General features: G+C 38.7%; 1 protein-coding gene across 2 annotated transcripts; it reads left to right on the top strand.

The window, feature by feature from the left end:
• The first annotated feature begins 219 nt into the window (after positions 1-219).
• Positions 220-23084, top strand: LOC103064497 (cytochrome P450 2K6-like). Of its 2 annotated transcripts, XM_088133865.1 has the most exons (9): positions 220-595; positions 1369-1531; positions 2393-2542; positions 9477-9637; positions 11267-11440; positions 12018-12162; positions 16817-17001; positions 17304-17445; positions 19322-23084. In XM_088133865.1, exons 1-9 carry the CDS (start codon positions 413-415, stop codon positions 19507-19509), a joined length of 1491 nt encoding a protein of 496 aa, XP_087989991.1. In that variant the 5' UTR covers positions 220-412; the 3' UTR covers positions 19510-23084. The 2 variants fall into 2 exon arrangements, with proteins under 2 accessions (XP_087989991.1, XP_087989994.1); XM_088133868.1 differs by lacking the exon at positions 1369-1531 and having other exon boundaries at positions 516-595.
• The last annotated feature ends 315 nt before the right edge of the window (positions 23085-23399 follow it).

Here is a 23399-nt window from a genome sequence, read left to right as displayed (position 1 = left end):
TCTGGATGGAAATATTCATAAAAGAAGGAGAACGTAGAGAGTCAATATTTCATCATTCCTTAACTGAGTTATAAAATATTGATTCCGGAAGGATTTCATGACAATTTCACAACTCATTCTGTATTCCATAATTATAATAGCTTATATACCTCTGTCTTAAAAGCTGGATTGTTGTGCAATACAAATGTTGTGAAACAAGTTTGCAAAGTTTTCATACATCCCACATGTATATGTATCACAGATAAGCTCAGATCAACTTCCTGGGGTGGAGAGACAAAACAAGGGCAAGGTTGAAGGTTTGATAATTCAATAGAAAGAGTAGCTGGCCTATGCCTCAAGCAGCGCTTTGAAAGAGAGGCTGTTGTTACTTCGGTTTGCAGAATTACTACTGAAAACTGTTTACTACAAGGAAATGGATTGGACTGGAGCAATTTTAATATTATTATTGTTCATTCTTGCAATTATGTTCCTTTTGAAGAAGGGCAGTTCCTGGAATGACAGCTCCCCAAATCTTCCCCCAAGACCCAGGACCATACCCATTTTGGGAAATCTGCACCTGATGGATATGAAGAGGCTTTCCAGAGGAATGATCAAGGTAAAGCCTGATGATTAACAGCCATAAGTATTCTTTGCCATAATTTATTGATATAGCACAAAAGTTTGCTAACACTGAATTAAGTCATATGTGCTCCCTGTTGATTCTAAAGTATCTATGGAAATTAATGTACCAGGTGCTTGAATTCATTTAAATTCTCTGGTAGGATTATTCCAAGAAAAGCATTTTTGTTAGTCTGTTTAAATTTTTCTAGTATTTCACTCAAATTGGAAGAGATGGTTAAAAAGCCCCATGAGCTTTTGGGAAATATAAATGAACATCTTCTAAGTTCTTTCTTTAGGGAATTCACATAATTACCTTCAGAAACTCCTAGGGGCACAATTGAAAGTTTTTATGTGATCCCTTCAACAACGTGGCAGAGGCTGAGTTTCTCTTTCAGTGAAAATTCCACTATGTCCAGTGTTAAAGGCTCCAAGGCAGCTTTGGAAAACGCCGGAATATATCTCTTGTGCAGGCTTCATACTCAGACAGTCCTGCACAGTTGATCCCCTTAGAATTTATGAGAAACATTTATCTGTTTGGCATGGTGACCAAGGATCATTTTATTCCATAAGGGTTGTTTTTGTGTTAAATATATATAACACGGAAATTAAATGCTCTAATAAAAATAACAGCATCATAATGTCTCAATAAAGGAAAATAACCTGACCTCCACCTGGAATTGTGAGACATGATTTTTTAAACAAACTTCTGCATATGTGAGTCTAATTATTGATCAAATGGTCTCTTGTTTTTCATCTGCTGAATTCCAGTTGTCAAAAGAATACGGTCCCATTTTCCGCATCAAACTGGGATTCCAGGAATCGGTGGTGCTGATTGGCTATGAGACGGTCAAAGAGGCGCTGGTGAACCAGGCGGATGTATTTGCAGAGAGGCCCTTAATCCCCATTTTTGAGAACTCTGCAAAGGCCTTAGGTGACTTATCTCATTTCGGATCATAGCTGGCATTCCTTGCAGAGGTGTGATCGGTGCCATGGAGACATTTTCATAGGTAGTAACATAAAAGAACTAGGTAGCATGTGGAAATCCAATCTGGAGAGAGATGCAGATATTTTTTTTCTTTCATTATTTGACTATATCCTTGCATGCCAACACTCTAGGTGGCACTAGAGAATAAAAAGATAAGACAGCATTGTAATAACAGCTTGAGTCATACATATAGACATACACCGGTTTGGTTCTGTTTCTCTTGCAGATGTGGGGTTTGGAGAGTCTTGGTTTTTTATATGCATTTTTCTATATATGTCTACTCAGATACATAATTTTGCCAGTCTCTGTTCCCTGATTTGCATTTTTGTCCATTCCCCAAGGAGCATTTCTCCATTACATACGTACAATGTGTGCAACACAGACATGCACTGCCACAGAATCCATTAAAATGATACTATGAAAATATTAGCCTCAAGCTAGAGAACTGAGAATTTGCAAGGCCTATTCCTGAGTGTTGGAATTGGTGGGTCGGTTGTCTATGGAAGGAAGTGCGTCTGTGTATGTGTGTTTTTCTCCCGAAGCCCCACTTGGTTCATCTCCAGCCACCTCTTCTGGCAAGAGGCACCTGGGTGTTGTACACACTGGATTGTGAACACTGACTCCTATAGGCAGCATATATATTTTTTTTAAAGCATACCTTCAGAGGAAAGTGTGTTCATTGCATTTCCAGTGCTTCTGGAAAGAGATGAATTAATCTTTTGGTGTAAAGACCACATACTGCTTTCTGCACCCTTCATTTCTGATACCCTAACAATCCTGGAAATAACTTCAGGTATTATTCTTCAGGTATTATTTTTTCTCACGGTGAGAACTGGAAAGTAATGCGACGGTTCACATTATCCACATTACGGGACTACGGAATGGGCAGGAGGACCATTGAAGACAAAATCATTGAAGAGTGCACGGTCTTAATGAAGACAATTAAGACGTACGCAGGTGGGTTGGCATTTCCTCCTAAGGCTCTACTGGAGCATCTTCCAGGACGAATGTAGTATGCAAAATAACGTCCATCAGATTATATCAAATGAACAAGGAGTGCTTTTGGAATACCTTCTCTCCAACAATTCTTAAATCCATTTTTTCCTTATAAATATCCTTAGTTGTCTAATGTGTGCTAAATGCATTTTAATTAATATTTTAATAATTATAATAATAAAATAATGATGATGATGATGATGAGGTAGAACCCTGACTTAATAGATGTCAAAATCCTTCTGGTAGTGTTCATACTGGAAACAATTTCTAATTCTGTTCTCTTGAATAATTTAGTGTACTCTAATACTCTCTTTTTAATAACAGTTCTAGGCTTAATTTTTGGTAAAATAAAGAGAGGAGTGTTAGGGCAGCCACCCAGTACCTAAACATGAAAATGTGTTGTACACTAGAGATATGGCTCCTCCCTGTTTGGGTCAACGGTAATCATTTTGCAGTTTCTCAAAGAACAAAAAGACATAATCTAAATTTATTAAGTGATGTAGAGTACATACTTCATATCCTACCAAATTCACCAGCAAAAGTATTACCTTCCAATTGTCGATATTGGATTCCCTATTATCATCCGTTTAACACAGTCAAAAGGATCAAACTGGAGTTGCTGCACTTATTCAGCATCACACCTCCTTGGCAGTCACTATAGCAGGAGAAAGAATTCCATATTTTCCAAAATATTGGTCCCTAAATCATTTCAGTTTATAAGACTTGTTATATGCCTAGCACCAGTATCTGGGCTGCAAAAATCTGTATGACTATGGGACAGCAGCAAAGAGGGACACAGAGCTCTAACCGCTGGAATTATGGTTCTCTGCATTTTCCAATCCAGAAAGGATATGGATAAAACTTACCATCCATTCACTAAGGTGAGGAATAAGAAAAAAGAGATTCCCTGTGAAATAAAATTAATCTAGAAAATTAAAGCTTCTTTATTGGCAAATGAGGTTCCATTTCGGGAGCATTCCTACACCCTACAAACTCATTATGCTATTTGCTTTTTGGTAAGCCAGTTGCAGTAAAGAAAGGCCTGAGAGCATTAAAAAAAGAAGAAAAAAAGCAAGGTCTCGTTTACACAAACACTGTTCAGCCTACCTCCCCATACCTTCCTAGCCTCCTAGCCTTGCAAACCATACTTTCTATTGCCAGGTCCACACAGGGCTTCCTATATTGTCTTTTGTCCCTTAATTGTCTCATCTCCTTCTTCCTGAGGATCTCATTTATTCCATCCAACCACAATGTACTTGGTCTTCCATTTCCTCTCGATCCATTCACTTTTCTTAATAAATTAGTTCAGTGATTTGATCCTCTTTCATTCTTTCTGTATGACCAAACTGCCTCAGTGTATTTCTTTCATTTCCCACTCCATTCATCTAATTTTTCTGCTTCTTCTGATGTATGAATTTCCATATACCCAAGTGGGCAGAAGCATTCTCTTATATCCAGCGAATGTGACACTCCCTGCTCAGTGTTGAACCTTTTGCTGCACATTCCATGTATTCTCATGCATGTTTTCAACTCATCATGAACCACTCAGTGCATTCAGCAATCAGTTGTCAACTCATGGAAAATGAGGCATAAATCAGTTTTCTTCACACTCTCTTCATATCAGTAATGTACAATAAACTTACCTGCTGATGTCCACTTATGTCTCAACTAATTTAATTAAATTTAATTTATTCAGGTAAATGCTATGTCCCCTTCATGGATCACTGCCTTGTCGTGGCGAAGGGGCTTGCGTAACTCAGTGAAGCCATGAGCTATACCATGCAGGGCCACCCACGACGGACAGGTCATGACAGAGACTTCTGACAAAATGTGGTCCACTGGAGAAGGAAATGGCAACCCACTCCAGTATCCTTGCCAAGAAAACCCCATGGACAATGTTAAAAGGTTAAAAGATATGATACCGGAAGATGAGCCCCTCAGGTCGGAAGGTGTCCAATATGCTACTGGGGAAGAGCGGAGGCCATTTCCAAGTAGCTCCAGAAAGAGTGAAGCGGCTGGGCCAAAGCCGAAAGGACGTTCAGCTGTGGATGTATCTGGAAGCGAAAAGAAGGTCCGATGCTGTAAAGAACAATATTGTATAGGTACCTGGAATGTAAGATCTATGAACCAAGGCAAGCTGGATGTGGTCAAACATGAGATGACAAGATTGAACGTCGACATCTTGGGAATCAGCGAATTGAAATGGACGGGAATGGGTGAATTTAATTCGGGTGACCATGATATCTACTACTGTGGGCAAGAAACCCTTAGAAGAAATGGAGTTGCACTCATAGTGAATAAGAGAGTGGGAAAGGCAGTAATGGGGTACAACCTCAAAAACGACAGAATGATCTCAGTGCGTATCCAAGGCAAACCATTCAACATCACAGTAATCCAAGTCTATGCCCCAACCACTGATGCCGAAGAAGCTGAAGTTGACCGGTTCTATGAAGACCTACAACACTTTCTAGAACTAGCACCAAAAAAAGATGTCCTTTTCATCATAGGGGATTGGAATGCTAAAGTAGGAAGTCAAGGAGTAATCGGAATAACAGGCAAGTTTGGCCTTGGAGTACAAAATGAAGCAGGGCAAAGGCTAATAGAGGTCTCTCAAGTGAACAAGCTAGTCAGAGCAAACACTCTTTTCCAACAACACAAGAGACGACTCTACACATGGACATCACCAGATGGTCAATACCGAAACCAGATTGATTACATACTTTGCAGCCAAAGATGGAGAAGCTCTATACAGACAGAAAAAACAAGACCAGGAGCTGACTGTGGCTCAGATCATGAGCTTCTTACTTCAAAATTTAGGCTTAAATTGAAGAATGTAGGGAAAACCACTAGACCACTCAGGTATGACTTAGATCTTATTCCTTGTGAGTACACAGTGAAGGTGATGAATAGATTTAGAGGATTAGATTTGGTAGACAGAGTGCCTGAAGAACTATGGACGGAGGTCTGTAACATTGTACAGGAGGCAGCAACTAAAACCATCCCAAAGAAAAAGAAATGCAAGAAAGCAAAATGGCTGTCTGATGAGGCTTTACAAATAGCTGTGGAAAGAAGGAATGCAAAAAGCAAGGGTGAAAGGGAAAGATATAAGCAACTGAATGCAGATTTCCAGAGAATAGCAAGGAGAGAGAAGAAGGCCTTCTTAAATGAACAATGCAAAGAAATTGAGGAAAACAATAGAATGGGGAAGACTAGAGATCTCTTCAAGAAAATTGGAGATATCAAAGGAACGTTTAGTGCAAAGATGGGCATGATAAAGGACAAAAAGGCAGGGACCTAACAGAAGCAGAAGAGATTAAGAAGAGGTGGCAAGAATACACAGAAGAACTATACAAGAAAGATCTTAATGTCCCTGATGTCCATGCTGTTGTGGTCACTGACCTTGAGCCAGACATCCTAGAGAGTGAAGTCAAGTGGGCCTTAGGAAGCATTGCTAACAACAAAGCTAGTGGAGATGACAGTATTCCAGCTGAGTTATTTAAAATACTAAAAGATGATGCTGTTAAAGTGCTGCACTCAATATGCCAGCAAGTTTGGAAAACGCAACAGTGGCCACGGGATTGGAAAAGGTCAGTTTATGTTCCAATTCCAAAGAAGGGCAATGCCAAAGAATGCTCAAACTATCGCACAATTGCACTCATTTCACATGCTAGCAAAGTTATGCTCAAAATCCTACAAGTTAGGCTTCAGCAGTGTGTGAACCGAGAACTACCGGATGTACAAGCTGGGTTTCAAAGAGGCAGAGGAACTAGAGATCAAATTGCCAACATTCGCTGGATCATGGAGAAAGCACGAGAGTTCCAGAAAAACATCTTCTTCTGCTTCATTGACTATGCAAAAGCCTTTGATTGTGTGGATCACAACAAACTGTGGCAAATTCTTAAAGAGATGGGGGTACCAGACCATCTTACCTGTCTCCTGAGAAATCTGTATGCGGGCCAAGAAGCAACAGTTAGAACCAGTCACGGAACAACTGATTGGTTCAAAATAGGGAAAGGAGTACGACAAGGCTGTATACTGTCACCCTGCTTATTTAACCTATATGCAGAGTACATCATGAGAAATGCCAGGCTGGAAGAATCACAAACCGGAATTAAGATTGCAGGGAGAATCATCAATAACCTCAGATATGCAGATGATACCACCCCAGTGGCAGAAAGTGAAGAAGAACTAAAGAGCCTCTTGATGAGGGTGAAAGAGGAGAGTGCAAAAGCTGGCTTGAAACTCAACATTAAAAAAACTAAGATCATGGCATCTGGACCCATCAATTCCTGGCAAATAGAAGGGTAGAAATGGAAGCAGTAACAGACTTCGTTTATTTGGGCTCCAAGATCACCGCAGACGGAGATTGCAGCCATGAAATTAAAAGATGCTTGCTCCTTGGGAGGAAAGCTATGGCAAACCTAGATAGCATATTAAAAAGCAGAGACGTCACCTTGCCAACAAAGATCCGCATAGTCAAAGCTATGGTTTTTCCAGTAGTAATGTATGGCTGTTAGAGCTGGACCATAAACAAGGCTGAGTGCCGAAGAATTGATGCCTTTGAACTGTGGTGCTGGAGAAGACTCTTAAGAGTCCCCTGGACTGCTAGGAGGTCAAACCAGTCAATCTTAAAGGAAATCAACCCTGATTGTTCATTGGAAGGACTGATAATGAAGCCCAAGCTCAGATACTTTGGTCACCTAATGCGAAGAGAGGACTCTTTGGAAAAGACCCTGATGCTGGGAAAGATTGAAGGCAAAAGGAGAAGAGGACGGCAGAGGATGAGATGGTTAGATAGCATCACTGAAGCAATGAGCATGAAACTGAGCAAACTCAGGGAGGCAGTGAAGGACAGGAAGGCCTGGCGCAATATGGTTCATGGGGTCACGAAGAGTCGGACACGACTTAACGACTGAACAACAACAACATGCTATGTACTGACACATTCTCACTTGGAGAGAGTTTCTCTAAATAAATCAACAAACAGGTTTGTCATATTTCTGAAAATATAATGTAAAATATATAGAGGAAGATGCTGAATTGTACCACAGATATTAAATCTGTGTAAAGTTCATCTACGCAAATTTGTTTCCATTTCTGTTAGGGACATATTTAAATGCAATGACCTGAAATAGAAGTTATAGGGCATGGTTATTTGGAGGACTGCCTGTCTCCCGCAGTTTCAGCATAGCCAGTTTGTGCTGGCAGAGTTAGTGTGCTCCAGGTTCCTTCAGTGGAACAGTGCCATCCATCAGGACCCAGGAGGTGAGCCTTCTTTGTGGTGGCTCCTGTCCTCTGGAACAAGATCTCCCTTGAAATCCATGTGGGTTCCACCCTGCTTCTGTTCCATAATGCCTTGAAGGCATTATTATTTGTTTTCTCAGGTCCTGGATTAAAGTGGACAGAGCCTCTTGTTGGATGTCTTTTTGCCTATGTTTTTGTACTGAGTGACCAGATCCCATCTTGGGTGTGTGTGTGTGTGTGTGTGTTTGTACTGGATCTTAGTGTGTATCATCTGGTGAGCCCAGAGTTGGTTTGGTGTCAGGATAAGCACCTGATAAAAACCAATCAATCAATCTGTAGAATTTTCTTTTTTTTTTTTTTTATAATATTTTATTAAAGTTTTAAAATTACAAGGTTAAAAGTTAGAAATGAAAAAGAAAATGAAAAATACAAATTATAAGAAAAGGAAAAAGAAAACATGAGATAAAGTAAAGAATAGAAAAAAGACATGAAAAATAGATAGCTTCCAATCTATCTCTGGTCTTAAGAATAATAAGAATGTCATAGGTGCTAGTTTTTAATGCATTTAGTAGGAATAATTCTTTGTCAAAACATATCCCATTACATTTATAAGCTAATCTTCAAATCCCCATGTAAGCTTCGCCCCGCCTGCATTTTGTAAATAGTCCGTCAATGGTTTCCATTCCTTCAGGTAATAATTATTTGATTTTTCTTTTAATAAACAAGTCAGTTTATTGTTTTCTGCCATTCCCATCAGTTTTAGCAACCATTCTTGTATTGTTGGTAGTGTCTGGGTTTTCCAATCTGTAGAATTTTCAAATGAAATAAAATGCTACCTCTGGGCTCTATCCTAACTGGACCCAGAAAATTATTTTGGCATCTTGAAATTAAATTAATTGGTTCTGGTTTCGAAAGGACTCCAGGGCAACTGGTTGATTTGTTAGTCTTGGTACAGAAGACTCAGATTACCACATACCCTCAAGTCTCATTCATATTTGCTGCTATCATGGATCAGATCTTACCTTCTACTTCATTGCACATGATAAACCCAAGCTTGAATGGAAGTGATGGAATCCTCAAAAAGAAAGAGGTGAGAGATTTAAAAAAAGCAAAAGAGAATAAATGAAATGATGTATGACTGTAGTGGAAAGAAGGATGGTTGGTAAGCATAGAAGGGGACGATTTGGTGTAAAGTAGATTTACTTGTATTTCATAAGCATCCCAGATCATTAGAATAACGCTCCTATTTCCTTCTGCTTTAGTCAACATGCTCATGTATGCCCTAAGAAATCTAGTTCAAACCAAACTGAACTGATTTTGAAGCTGAGTAGCCAGTTGCTGTTTAAAATGCCAATCGTTTAACGAGGAGGCATCCAAATGCCTTTGCCAAGGATTTTATTCTCAAGGACTTCCCATTTGCAAAAAAAAATTACTGATCTAGGTTTAGATATTACAACTGTGCCTCTGTTACCATTCGAATACTTTTTCTATTTCTTAACCTAAATATTTCCGATTTCATCAGTACTGGCTATAAGCTTTTATGATAAATGCTCCTTTTATGTAATCTGACTTTGAGTCTAAATGTCATGAAGAGCAGATTTAATCTGGCACTTTTTCACAGTCCTGTTTTAATTTATTTTTCATTACCCAGGGAAACCATTTGAGGTCACAACCATTATGACAACTGCAGTTTCCAATATCATTGTTTCCATTCTATTTGGCAAACGGTATGACTATGAAGATGCCACATTTCTACGGCTACTGAAGTTAATCAATGAAAATATGCAACTTTCAGGAGCCTTGGATATATTGGTAATCTCATTTTTCATTTGAAGAAAAAAATCATGACATATAGGCAGCACAGTGTGTGTCATTAGCCCCTCTTTTCACTGCCATCAATAGCTCAGTCTGTATACTTAAAGAAGGCTTAACTTCATTACTTTCCCAACATATAAAAAGGAGATAGGTGGGAGCCTGCTAGTTATCAGCCAATTAGTTTTCTTTTAGTAATTGGCAAACGATAGGATATGTCAGATTTTTATATTATAACCTTTTTGATTGGCTGTGCTCCAATACCATGGTGCCTGAATACTACGGTCTGATGAAAGAGTGCATAATTTTGTAGCTTTCAGCAGAGAAATGTTATAATCTGCCAAATGGATTTGTCCGTGTTGACTTCATAGATCTAAAGGTGGCCTTTGACTCTATACCCCAAGATAAACTCTGAAGAAAGTGAGTAGCATCTATGTTTGATCTCCATTTCCTCAAAGTGATCATACAATACATTGAGCAGGTTAAGATCTTATGCAGCTTTAAGGTCCAAACAGACAGGTATCTTGTTCATAGCATGCTTGATATAACAGTTATTGAAAAGAAGAAAGTCTGGTTCATTGGTGTTACTATACTGGGTGATGCTAGGATTGAGGAAAAAACAATTGGAAAAAATTATGAAATATTGGGACTTGCAGATCGAAGTTGAACATCTATGGAAAAAGAAATCCGTTGTTATACCAATCATGATTGGAGCCCTTGGAGCAATACCTAAAGGACTTCCTCAATATCTGTAAATATTGAATATATCGGTCCTGAACACCCTAATTTTGCAAAAAGGACCCTGCTTAGAACTGCCTATATTCTTAGGCGCTACCTAAATAATTCTTAGGTCCTTGGTTAGGACTTGAATTATTAAGTTTCCACCAGTCTTGGATTGTGAATCTAACTGTAGATTGCCCACTCATCATCATCATCATCATCATCATCATCATCATCATCATCATCATCATCATCCATTATTGCAAAGCATGTTACTTGTCGTAGGCATCTGCAGCAAGATTTTATCCAAATGATGACATGAACATGATGATATCAGGATTCAAATTCCCCCCTTACTTAGTTACATGCAAACATCTCATGCAAGTACGCAAACCATTTTTTAGCTTCGTCATGCATGCTTTAACTTCATCATGCATGCTTCAAAACTTCCTCTCCCTTCTCCCTACAGGCTTGTGAATGCACTCAAATTAGAGAGGTGAGAGCCTTCATTGAAAATACTTTTTCCATTTTTTTTTTCTCTTTATACTGCACAACTCTAAACATACTAAATAGCTCTCTTGACTAGAACTTACATTTCTTATATTGATCATTCCCATTGCTTGTTTGGGAATCAACAGGATGTGAGCAGGAGGAGGTAATTCAATAGTATATTGGAAAATGAGCGCTCCCCTTCCCAATAATTGTGTGGATTTTAGTCCATAGTATTTGGGCCTTAGTGAATTAGAAATATTGACTATCCACAGCTCCCTCAATCATGTGTTTTTGCTTACTATTGCTGTTGAATTTTTGTAGACATATGGACCACGTGTATTTTTTGGATGTCTACCTGACAAATGTATTCAAAATATTTAACTTTCTTAATATATTTTTCTTCTACTGTTCTTTCAGATATATAACTTATTTCCCAGATTGGCGTCCCTTTTCGGTTCTCATAAGAGAAGACTGAAGAATAGAAAAGAACTCCATGATTTCCTACAAGCCATGTTTATAGAACGTCTCAAAGATCTTGATGAAAATGACCCAAGAAGTTTTATCGATTCATTTCTTATTCGGCAAAGAGAGGTAATGGATTATTTTATGCATGGCTGGAATGACTGATGATTTTTTTACATGTTTTAAAAAGATGCCTCCATATAAACTACATACAGGTTGGTTAAGACCCTTGCTTTAGGAATGTAGAAGAGAATAATTTTTTAGCAGTTTCATTCCCTCTTCATTACTTTGTTTCAGAACCTGCAGCACTAAAGCTACAGCCAAACTGTTTTTCCCGCATTAAAAATATCATCAATATACTGTAGAGCCTGTTTTGAGGGGTGGCTCCACGGAAGTTGCCATTTGGGGATCCTTAGGGTCAACCTTTCAGTGCACTATGTGAATATTTTCTGCCTTTAAATATATGACTTTTCTAGAGCTTCAACTTTTTTTCATTCCAGCAAAATGCCTGAAATGCAATGTCTCTCAATTCCTTTTGGCACTACAACTTCAATACCACTTTGTCATTTTTGTAAAAGGTAGACAATCTCCCCAGATCTGGAGGGCAATATATTGTCCATTCAAAGTGGCTTCTCAGCCTTCTGCAATTTACATCACATCAATACACTGAGCTTCATTGCTAGTCCTTTTTCTTGATATACTTCAGGAGAAGAAGACGACGACTGAGGGATATTTCCACTATGAAAACCTTAAAGCTGTTGTGGACGACTTATTTGTTGCTGGTACAGAAACGACTGCAACCACACTGCGCTGGGCCATACTCCTAATGATGAAGTACCCAGAAATTCAGAGTACGTTTCATTTTATTGCCTTATAAAAGTAACTGAAAGAAAGAAGGATTTGGCAGCTGATAATATTATTTGAATGAGGGGAAGATAGGAAGCAGGAACAAGTTGCCCTTCTCTCTCCCTCTCCCTCTCTCTGTTGACATTTTTAAAGAAAGTGTAAGTGAACAAAAAGAATGGATAAAAAAAATTACAGGTGACTAAACAGGAAATTTACTAGCATCACAGGACATAAAGTTTTTCCATATTTCATTCATTAATTGCAAATCACTGTGTATTTTTAAAGAAACTGATAATATATATTAAATTCTAAAAACAATAGAAATATCAGGAACAGTAATCGTTATTGTATAAAAGATAAAAATTTAGGAAATCTTATAGATCTAAAATGTTAAGATTTTATGTAAAGGGAAACCCAAATTTGGATCTGGTAAATACCCAGATATAAAATTGTAATCTAGAAATGGTTTCCAAACTGAGTTAAATACATTGTGAGATTTACCTTTAAGATACAAAACTATTTTGGGCATCAACACAGGTTCCTACAACTTAAATAGTGATGTTTCTAGAAAGGGGATCAAGCGTCTTTTCCAATAAGAAACATAAAATATTTTGTAGCACTTAACATATACAGAACTAATTCAGAAATCTTTATGGGAATGTATGGCTTAGTAACATTTAATAAAAATATCACAGTTTGAAAAAGAAATTCAACTTTTAAAATATGTTTTATTCTGATATAAACCAGTTAACAGAACTGTTGTGCTTTAGAGCATTGATACCAAATATGGAAGAATGATCTGTTTGATCATTACATTTTGAACAATTTGCAGCAAATGTTCATGTTAGCTATCAAAATTGGAGTATGATGAAACTCCTGTAATAAAACATCATATACCAGGTTCCTCTGAGTATCATATTTGGTGTAAATTTTATGTTCTTTTTCTACTGAAATTTCCATTGTTGCATATCTAAATTCTGCATCCATTTAATCATACAGTCTTTAACTTGTTTGGTTTCTTTTTTTTTCAAATAATTTTATTAAGAATTATAAATGAAAACAATAAAAACCAATACAAACTACAAAAAATACAAACAAAACACACACACACACACACATACAAACATACACAAAAAGGGGGGGAGAGTGTAGAAAAGTAAAAAAGAGGGAAAAAGAAAAAATGAAAATGAAAAAGTAGCTTCCTCCTTCATCCCAGCAAGTAAAGACAATTTTAATAGCTTATCACCATCTCTAAATAAAACAAGCATAACTCTCTTCTCCCCATAATTCATCTCTTAAGTAATGAACGACAACAAAAACAAAAACAAAATCCAAATGTTACATCATTCTTTGTCTGCAAAAGTCCAGTAAGGGCAGTCAGATATAATTAATTTCCTCTTTTAGCCCTGATCAAACAAGCCAACCTCATAAACCTTCCCTGAATTTTTAAAATTATTCTTCAACTCCTTCAAAAAAAGTCCTAGAGGTCATTTCCTGATCATCTGAGCATTCAGACAAAAATCCTTCAGAACTTTAACAGATTTCTTTCACACTTACAGTAGATAAAGTTTATCCTTTTGTTTGTCACTTCTGAAAAAGTCTTCCATGCCTTGGCAAAGCTCTTTTGTATATCCAGAAGAAAAAAGATATCCAAGTGCCCACAGCGGTCCATGAAGTTCCTCACCTATGTGAGGAAATAGGGCAGTTGCTCGGGATCCCCCGAGAATTGGCTCTTGAGGTTCCTGAACCTGAGTGCCTCTGTCACCCGTTGGTCATCTGCTGCAGCTCCCGTGGGTCTAGCCATCGCTGCTAGCCTGGGCATGAACTCTGTGCTGCCTCCCACTCCTCCGCTGACTCCTGGGACCTCCCCAGCTGGAGCTCCGGTCCGCAAAGCAGTGCCTGCAGCATCCCCAGCATGGCTGCCAACTGCCGTTGGAAATTGCCTTTCATCTGGGATATCTGGTCCTCCAGCTCCCGGTTCCAGGATCCTGAGCCTCAACACTTCATGCGTCCGCATCCCGACGGGCCCCCAGGTCCCAATTCTACACTGACGGACCACCTTGTGTCCCGAGGTGTGGGTGTGGGGCCCTCTCTCCTCCTTTCCTCTCAGACCATCTCTTCCACCACCAGGGTCTTGGGTCTGGATTACTCGCCACCTCGTGAACTCGCCTCCTCGCTGTTGCTTGCCATCGCTGTGTGAGGTTGACCAGGTCCGGTAGGTTGTCGGCAAATGAAAGAACATGAGCGCTCCTCGGTAGGGTTACTCTGGGTAGAGCTCAAGGCGAATCCTGGCTTTATGTAAGGATCGCTGCACTCAGCGCTGAGCAAAAACCCTGTGAGACACAGGCTCGGACAAAAGTTAGTTTACTCAGGTGCAATGCGTAACGGTTACAAAGCCAGGATTGGCTTGGCATGGTTTCTTTTAGTCTTCTTATAGGGTCCCCCCCTTGACCCGCAGTACCCCTTGGTTCCACCCCTTGCCCTTGCCCAGGGCAGCCCATCTGTTCGTGGCCATCTTCCTTCCCCTCGCCTTGATGGCAGATTCAGCCAGTTTCTATTGTGTTTTGATCGGCTTCTTTTCCCTCTCCTGCCCTTGCATTCCTGGGGCTTTTCTTGTGGTGGTTGTTTTAATCTGGGTTTGAATTGCCCGCTGATTGCTGTGCTTCCGGTGTATCATAAGCCGGAGTTGCCTGGGGCGCCTGGGGCGCCGGCTGCACTACAGTGTTGCCGCTTCTTAATTGCCCGCCCTCTGCCAGTAGTTAACTTGTGGTTGCATCGTTTACTTGCCCTGATTACCTTTCTCCTGAGGTGGTGAAATTGATGAACGGCACTGCGCTGCTGCGCTAGGCTGAATCTGACACTTGTAATGTCCAACCTTCAAGGTCTCCTTATCATAAAGAAACAAAAGCAATCACCATTTTCCCATGAGAAGATACCTTCTAATAAATTCAAAAATATAACTCCAAACTTCTGTGGCCCCTTAATCCATTATTAACTTTCCAAAATCCATATACTAAGCACCCTCTTGCTGCATAGTAAAAAAAAAAAAAAAAGTCATATATCTTCAAAACTCTTAAGATCATATTTCCACCATCATCTTTTAAGGAGGTGGAGACTCACCCGATGAATACAGTAAACCTAGTGGGCCCAAAGGGTCTTAATCTCTCCAAAACACAACACATTAAAAATTAATCCAGAAAAGTGATTAAGACATAAGGCTCGGTCGAGCTTAATGTCCATAAGGCTGCTTTGCAAGTGTGAGCTTGATGTAACCCCAGCTCCCAGCCACGCCACTCATAAGCTCACCCTGAAATGACAGTTTCCATAGTCTACTCACGAGCAGCCACTGTCCAGAGTCACCTGGATGATCTCAATGACCTCTCCTTTGATCTGGAGAGATTACACCAGCCCGGATCCAGCATCCAGCCGCAATTTCTCTCAGAAAAGCTGTCTTACTAGCAAGCAAGGCAGTAAGACATCAGCTTGCCAAAGCACTCACAGGGAGTGTCTTTTAACTTGTTTGGTTTTTAAGTCATACTTCAGCAACAATTTGTAGATCAGGCCCAACAGATACTCCAAGTCTTATGTTGTAAGAATTTCAAATTCAGTGAAATCCCAAAGTATTTTCCCTTTATTCTCCTGTTCTTTTAATAATACATTACTCATTTGAAGATCTAAAAATCAGTCAGGTGGGAATCAGCCCTACATTTGCCTACATCAGGAAATGTAATCTACAAGAAAATGAGAAATATATTGTATTGAAAAAGACTATAGTAACAGGATATTGCAAGTGTGACTGCATTTTCCCTTCCTCCTTTACCCCAGGAAGTATACCTCAAGAGCCAGTCTGAATCTCTTCCTAATACCTTCCCTTTAACCCAGGCTCAAAGGATATTTTGGTACATGTTGTTAACAGTTTCTCAATATTTTCTCAAGGTATTTTCCAAACATCCTTATAGCAGGGAAGATTATTACATAAATTGCCTTTCCTGTTTATATTTTAAGGAACTTGTCGAATGTGAAGCTGAAGAGATAGTGTTGTAAGATGTTTCCATATTAAAGGTTCACACACTTAGACCCTTCAGCCATTTCTGAAAATTATGCCTCCATCACCCCCATTACTATTTCTTAGAGGAATAGCAGATTACACCCTAATCTGGAGAATTTTTTGTTTACAATAATGTATTCTAACTACGATCAGACCTTGACTCATCTCTATGTGCTCCACTCAACATTTCATTCTTTCTAGGGCTTGAAAATGTAAACTGATAGCCAATTCCTAGTCCATCTCTCCTGTGGATGAAAGCATTCATTAAAGAAAGGGAAAAGAAAGGAAAGAAAAAATGCAAACACAGATCACAGATTAGTATCACTAGATCTCTACTACAAATGTACTTGGATTCATAGCCTTCTCTTCTAATGTTGCAGAAGAAATATTTCTAAATGCACTTAAGCAGGTTAAAATACACAAAACCCTTACCATATTTAGAAATTGCCACTAACAGTAACATTTTTGCAGCTTTTTATTTTTTCTTTCATATAGGAATTTGTTGTGCCCTTCTAATGTATCGTCAAGTTCCTTTATGTTTTAATACCAGTTCTCCAAAAATGCTCACAATTCTGGACATTTCAATACATAATACTGATTTCTTCTCCCAGGAAAGGTCCAAGAAGAAATTGCAGAGGTGATTGGAGATCTCCAGCCAAGGACAGAACACCGAGCAAGAATGCCTTACACCGATGCAGTAATTCATGAAGTTCAACGGTTTGGTGATATTATTCCAATCAATTTGCCACATGCAACCAGCATGGACATCACTTTCAAAGGCTTCTTCATTCCCAAGGTGATCAGTCTGAAATCACTTCATTATACAAGATCAGTCTTTTTTGTACAGTATCAGGTAGAATTTTTTAGTTCAGTAAAATGTAGTTTTAAGAGCTATTGAGCACTGGCCCACCTGATAATCAAACTGTTTTACTGTTTTTCCCTTAAAGTTTTTTTGAACATGTGCATTTCTCCATGCCTAGTCTTTACCTGTCATTATTTTAAAAAAATCATACATTTTCAATACCATCAGTAATTTCTATAGCAATGTGTTAAATAGATATACTCTTTTTAATACAGTTTTTCCCTTCCACTTTTTAGGGCACACACATTGTTCCATTGCTGTCATCAGTGCTCCAAGATGAATCTCAGTGGGAGAAACCTCATGAATTCTACCCTGAGCATTTTCTTGATTCGGAAGGAAAATTTGTGAAAAAAGATGCATTCCTGCCTTTCTCTGCAGGTAAGGGTCTCCGTACATGTGTCCAGGTGTCCCGAAATAGGCAACCCTTAAACATTCCTTGGAGAGAAACCTTCACAAGAGATCGTGGAACATTTGAAACAACAACAATAAAACTTCAGTTGAATGTTCTTCATTTAATGGAGTTTGATATAACGTTTGTCCCTCTGCCAGGGATATTAAGGCTTTCAGGGGGAAAGGAAGAGTTAGCCTGAGTCCTGAGCAGAAGGAAGACTTGATTGCCAAAGTAGATTGTGGGGTACCTGGGAAGAATATGGTGTGCGAAAACAATCCACATCTGATATTGGCAAAGCGAGAGAGAAACTGAAGATCTGTATCTTCCCATACAATGCTGATCTTATCACCAGAAATTAAGGCAGGAAAGCATAGGAAAAAGGTACAAGAATCACGATGGAAGAAGAAGGGACAAAACGGTATGTGCAGTAGTGTTAGCTGGTGTTAAGGAGTGCGGCATGGAACTGAGATCAGCTACCCAAATGGTAGCCAACTCACGAATGTAAGTTTCATTGAAGGATGCTTTTGGCAATTTAATAAATGCTAAGGTATTGTTAACAAATAAAGCCTTTGTGAAGAGTTGAGTGTATCAATGGAAGTGATAAAGCCATATAGAAGAAAGTTAAATGAACTTATTTAGGAAGTTTGCATGATACTGCCACAGAATTATAATGCCAGTGAGACAAATCAATCTTCCAGCTCATGGACAGAGGATCATTCTGGCCACCAATATTTTATGGAATCGTGGAGTCCTTGGTGCTCTCTGAACTTGGTGGTTTGCTTAGAGACATTTCATTATTGACTAGATAATCTCATCAGTGCTAGTGAGTGTGGGGTTTGCTCCCTGTTTATATGCAAGAGCTTCTTCTGCTAATGTTGGTGGGGGTAATGGTTTTCTCCTTGGTAGTTCCTTGATTAGGGTATTGTTTTCCACTTGATTGTTGGTCTGGTGTAAATCCCTGCTTTTCTGGGTGTTGGCTGCTGGAAACGATGTGTTCTGGTCTTTTTGTTTCCCTCTTAGCTTTTTATGTGTCTCTTTTGGATGGTGTGTAAATGTGATTTATCTCTATGTGTCTAGTGATGGCTGCTTTGTCTGAATGCCAAGCTTCCATGAATTCTCTAGCATTTTTGGATTTAGTCTGGTGCAGGATGCTCATAGTTTCCCTGTTGAAACTAGGGTTGTGTCTGTCCATGTGTTGTGAGATTAAGGAGTTTTCATTGGGTCTTCTGACTGCTAGATGGTATTCATGGATGTACTCTGCTAGTCTTCTGCCTGTCTATCCTACATAGTGGTTGTTACCATCCTTACAATGTATGTTGTAGATGACTCCTGTTTTTTCTTCTTGAGTGGTTGGGTGTTTTGGTTTACTTCAGATGTTTTGGAGGACTTTAAGTTAGTTTGTCTGCTATGATGATGCCATGTGGTTGTAATAGTCTGTTGGTTTTTTCTGAGATGTTTTTGATATATGGTAGTGTTATCCTTTTCATAGCTTGTGTTGGTTGTGCTGTAGTGGATTGAGTAGTCAGGCACTTTTTGATAACCTTGACCTCAACCCTGAGCTACCTGTATTCCTGTAGTTGTAGTTACCATCTCTACCTAGAGTGGGATGCTCAATCAGCTTTATTTTTAGGGCATCAGTGTAGAAGGGTATTTATGAAGGTTCATCTTTCTTTTAAGATTAAGATTATTCTGATACAATCCATTTCTATTTTATTGTTGCATTTTAGCTTGTTTCCATAGGAATGTTCTGATATAACTTTTCTTTTTACTGATCTCTCCATGGCCATATGACATTGGGAAGCTATGTAAAATAGTTTTAAAAACCAATAAACCCAGCTTTTTTCCATGTATGCTTTCTTCCAGGTCGGAGAGTATGCGCTGGTGAGAACCTTGCCAAAATGGAGCTCTTCCTCTTCTTTACAAGCCTCCTGCAGAGATTTACCTTCCAGCCACCCCCAGGAACATCTAAAGATGACCTGGACCTAACCCCTGCATTTGCGTTTACAACCCCTCCTATGCCTTACAAGACCTGTGCCATACCATGTTCATAAGAGACAAGACATTGATAACAGCCCTTTTCTCAGCCTTGGACAATGCAAGTCTGTATGGTCTTGGCTTAATAGGTTGTTTGAAACTGAACTGTAATGATTTGCATACACATAAAATCTAGATTCTGAAAAAGTAGGGAAATCATGACATGCTAAGTACTTTGTACTCTTATTACTGATTTTTTTTCTTTTGGAGCCATTTCTTTCCTTTTATCTTTTACTATTTTTTCTGCCCTAAAATTTTCTATTTCTTTTGCTTTTACTTATTTTAATTCATTTTTTAAGCAATATAGATGTTTTTACAATAGTTAAACATACTTATATATTTGTTTGTTTCAACAAGTTATTGATTGGGTTGTAGCAACAGTAACAGTAATAGTAATAGAAAAAGTCCAGTGTCTAGACTGCTTAGCTGGTTTCCAAGTGTGTTGTCTCTTCATTAAACATATTTTGGCATAGTCCTTAGGTTAAATTGGCCATGCTTTCTCCTAAAGCATAAGGGATCCATATCTTCAAATGAGAGAAAGACTAAAATAAATAATTTTAGTCTGTGCAGAAGACTTGTGCAGAAAAATTATTAAACAAATTGATTTCTTGTACCAATAAGAGCACACAATGACACAGAATGAAGATGAAATTATGGTCTCATTTGATGATGTCACAGCACTCTTCATGTCCATAAACACAGAACTAGAGAAAGAATCCATATCAGCGGTATTACACCACACACCCGACTTAACCAAACACACTGAGATCAAAATACACAGAATCATGGACCTCATCAATGTCTGCCTCACCACCTATTTTCAATTTGATGGACAAATATACCAACAAATCAGAGGCACACCCTTGGGATCACCACTGTCAGGACTCATAGCAGAGATTGTAATGTAACGCTTAGAAGCTATAGCACTGCCACACATACAGCCTAAAATATGGATCCGGTATGTAGATGACACATTTGTTATAATAAAAAAGAAACAACTAGAGAAGACACATGAAACCATTAACAACGTCTTCAAAGGAATAAAATTCACCAGAGAAGAAGAAAACAACAACACACTACCCTTCCTGGATATCCTCATCAGCAGAGGAAACAACAGGAAATTAGAAACCCAAGTTTATCGGAAGACAACCCACACCAATCAAGTACTCCACTACCAAAGCAACAACCCGGCCTCCCACAAGAGGAGCTGTGTAAGAACATTATTCAAGCGAGCACAAATGCATTGCAGCAACCCAGAACAGGAGAAAAAGGAAAAAGACCACCCATACAACATCTTCCAACAAAATGGATACCCACGTAATTTTATCAAAAAGTGCCTGACCACTCAACCTACTACAACACAACCCACACAAGGCATGAAAAGGATCACACTGCCATACATTAGAAATGTCCCAAAAACCACCAACAGATTATTACAACCATATGGCATCTCTGTAGCACACAAACCAACAAAATCACTCCAAAATATCCTAAGTAAACCAAAAGACCCAGTTGCCCAAGAAGAAAAAAGGAGTCATCTACAACATACAGCGTAAGGACTGTAACAAACACTACATAGGACAAACAGGCAGAAGACTAGCAGAACGCATCCATGAGCACCAACTAGCAGTCAGAAGACATAAGGAAAATTCCTTAATTGTACAACACGTGGACAAACTCAACCACAGTTTTAACTGGGAAACTGTCAGCATTTTAGACCAAGCCAAATCCAAATATGCAAGAGAATTCTTGGAAGCCTGGTCTTCAGACAAGGCAGCAATTAACAGACACATAGAGATAAACAGCATCTACATACTATTCAAAAGAGACAAATGACCAGAAGATCATCTCACCAGCATTCAATCACCAGCAATCATCTCCAGCAATCATCACCAAGATAAGCAAAGGTCACCACCAGGCACACAATCAAGCAGTCAACATATGCTGATCAATGAACTACCAAAGAGCAAAACACAACCCCCACCCCCACCAGCACTGGCAAGGCAGGCCACAGCAGATAAATAGAGAGCAAACCTCATCCCATTTTAGCACTGAAGATGTTACCTAGCCGGGTAATGAAACGTTTGCAAAAAAGAACCAAGCTCAGAGAACCCCAAGGAGTCCACACGACACAGAATTTATCTGAAATAAAAAAGCAGTACCAATGGGAAACAATGACCTTTAACATTACTGGGAATTTATTTCACAAAAAGTGAAAAAATATTTATTTATGGACAATGATTCCCAGATTTGGGGAAATAGAATGGCAGATATTTAAAGATGGAAAAAGCTGTAACTGTTCTGGTTGGGATGAACATCTTGCCAAGGCTCAAGTTTTTGTTCCAAGGGATCCCAGTAAGAACAGAAGACAAGACACTATATCACTGGTGAGATGAGCAACTGATGTCGTACAGTCTAAGAAATGTCCTAGGACATTTCAAGTTCAAAAATGTATAACACTGGAAAGAAGGAGGTGGACAGGTGGCCAATTGTGTTACCAGGCTAGTTGTTTAACTGGGATAAGAGATTGAATTTGCACACATACCTTAGGTCTGCTACAAGTAGAACAATACAACCAATAATGCATCATTCAATAAAAGGAGTGTCTTAAAAATGTGAGACAAACATAGAAAAGTGTCCATTGCCTCTTACCTCAAGATGAAATATTTACTTTCATATGCAAAGGCAATTGATCAGTAGAGGGATAACAATTTGAATGGACTGCAAGATTTCATTATTAAGAAGACAAGGATGAAATCCTTTGAAGCTCTCTCTTCTGAATGGCCAGAATCACCTCATCAGTTGCAATATCTACAAATCAGTAGCAGAATCAAGAAGGAATTACAAAACCCACTTACAGCCTGACAGGATTTATGAATAACATATTACACAAAATCAAATCAGTATGATTCAGAAAGCGAACAAGTCAAAGACTGTATGATTAAATGGAAGCAGAATTTAAAGAGAACAATTAATACATAACAATAGGAATGGAAGAAAATTATCAATTTACAGTCAGTGCTACATTCAGAGGAAATTGGTAAAAGATGTTCTACTGATGATATATTACTTCAGTGTTGGTTACCAGAATAGACAGTTCATTCTCTATTGCGTTGTCAGAAATACAATAATCAGGGCTGATGACTTCGGTCATGTTTGGTAGCACTGTTATAAAGCCCAGTAATACTGGAACCTGATTTATAACAGCATGAAATCAATCTTAAAGGAAAGTTTTTCATTTCAGGTGGCTATCATTTTTTTTAAATTAAATGTTACGAACTTTTATATTCCCAGAAAGAATACTCAGCTGGCTTTGCACATGGCAAACATCTTAGATCAGGCAGAAATTACTGCAATTTATAATTTATGATTTGCGCTAGACTGGTGTTGATTACTGCATAATAACTCCATTTAAATAACAACATGTTAGCACTGACACAAATTTTCAAATTGCAGACTTATATTAACATCCTTTTGAATTTTTAGCTAATTTTACTATGTTTGTAAATTTCATTTTAATCTATTTTTGTTCATTGTGTTTTTTCTAGTTTTTCTTTGTACTTGCAGAAGTAATAAATGAGAAAAGAAGTAATTAAGAGAAAATTTTCATTTATGAAATGATTATGCTCATGTGTTCTGGGTAAGAATACATGCATACACATAGATAAGAAGCTATAGATTAGTATAAAAAGGTTAATGGATATATAGCACTCTTACTTTCTCAATTCACCGGGTCATGTCTAAACACGAGGAAGGTGGGAAGGAAGCATAAGTAAGCTTCACCCTCTTCTTACAATCTACTTTGCCACAGGGTGACTGCAACAGGGCTTCACGTGCCCACAGACTCTTTCTGTACAGCCAAAGGGGCAATTAACATAGCAAGGATGGGGAAAGTTATTACATTCTT

Source organism: Python bivittatus, unplaced genomic scaffold, assembly GCF_059951505.1.
Source record: "Python bivittatus isolate LINGU-HERP-01145 unplaced genomic scaffold, Pbiv_v1 ctg000020_np1212, whole genome shotgun sequence".
NCBI lineage: Eukaryota > Metazoa > Chordata > Lepidosauria > Squamata > Pythonidae > Python > Python bivittatus.
Note: the sequence above shows the minus strand (reverse complement) of the source record. Positions and strands in the feature narration are given on the sequence as shown.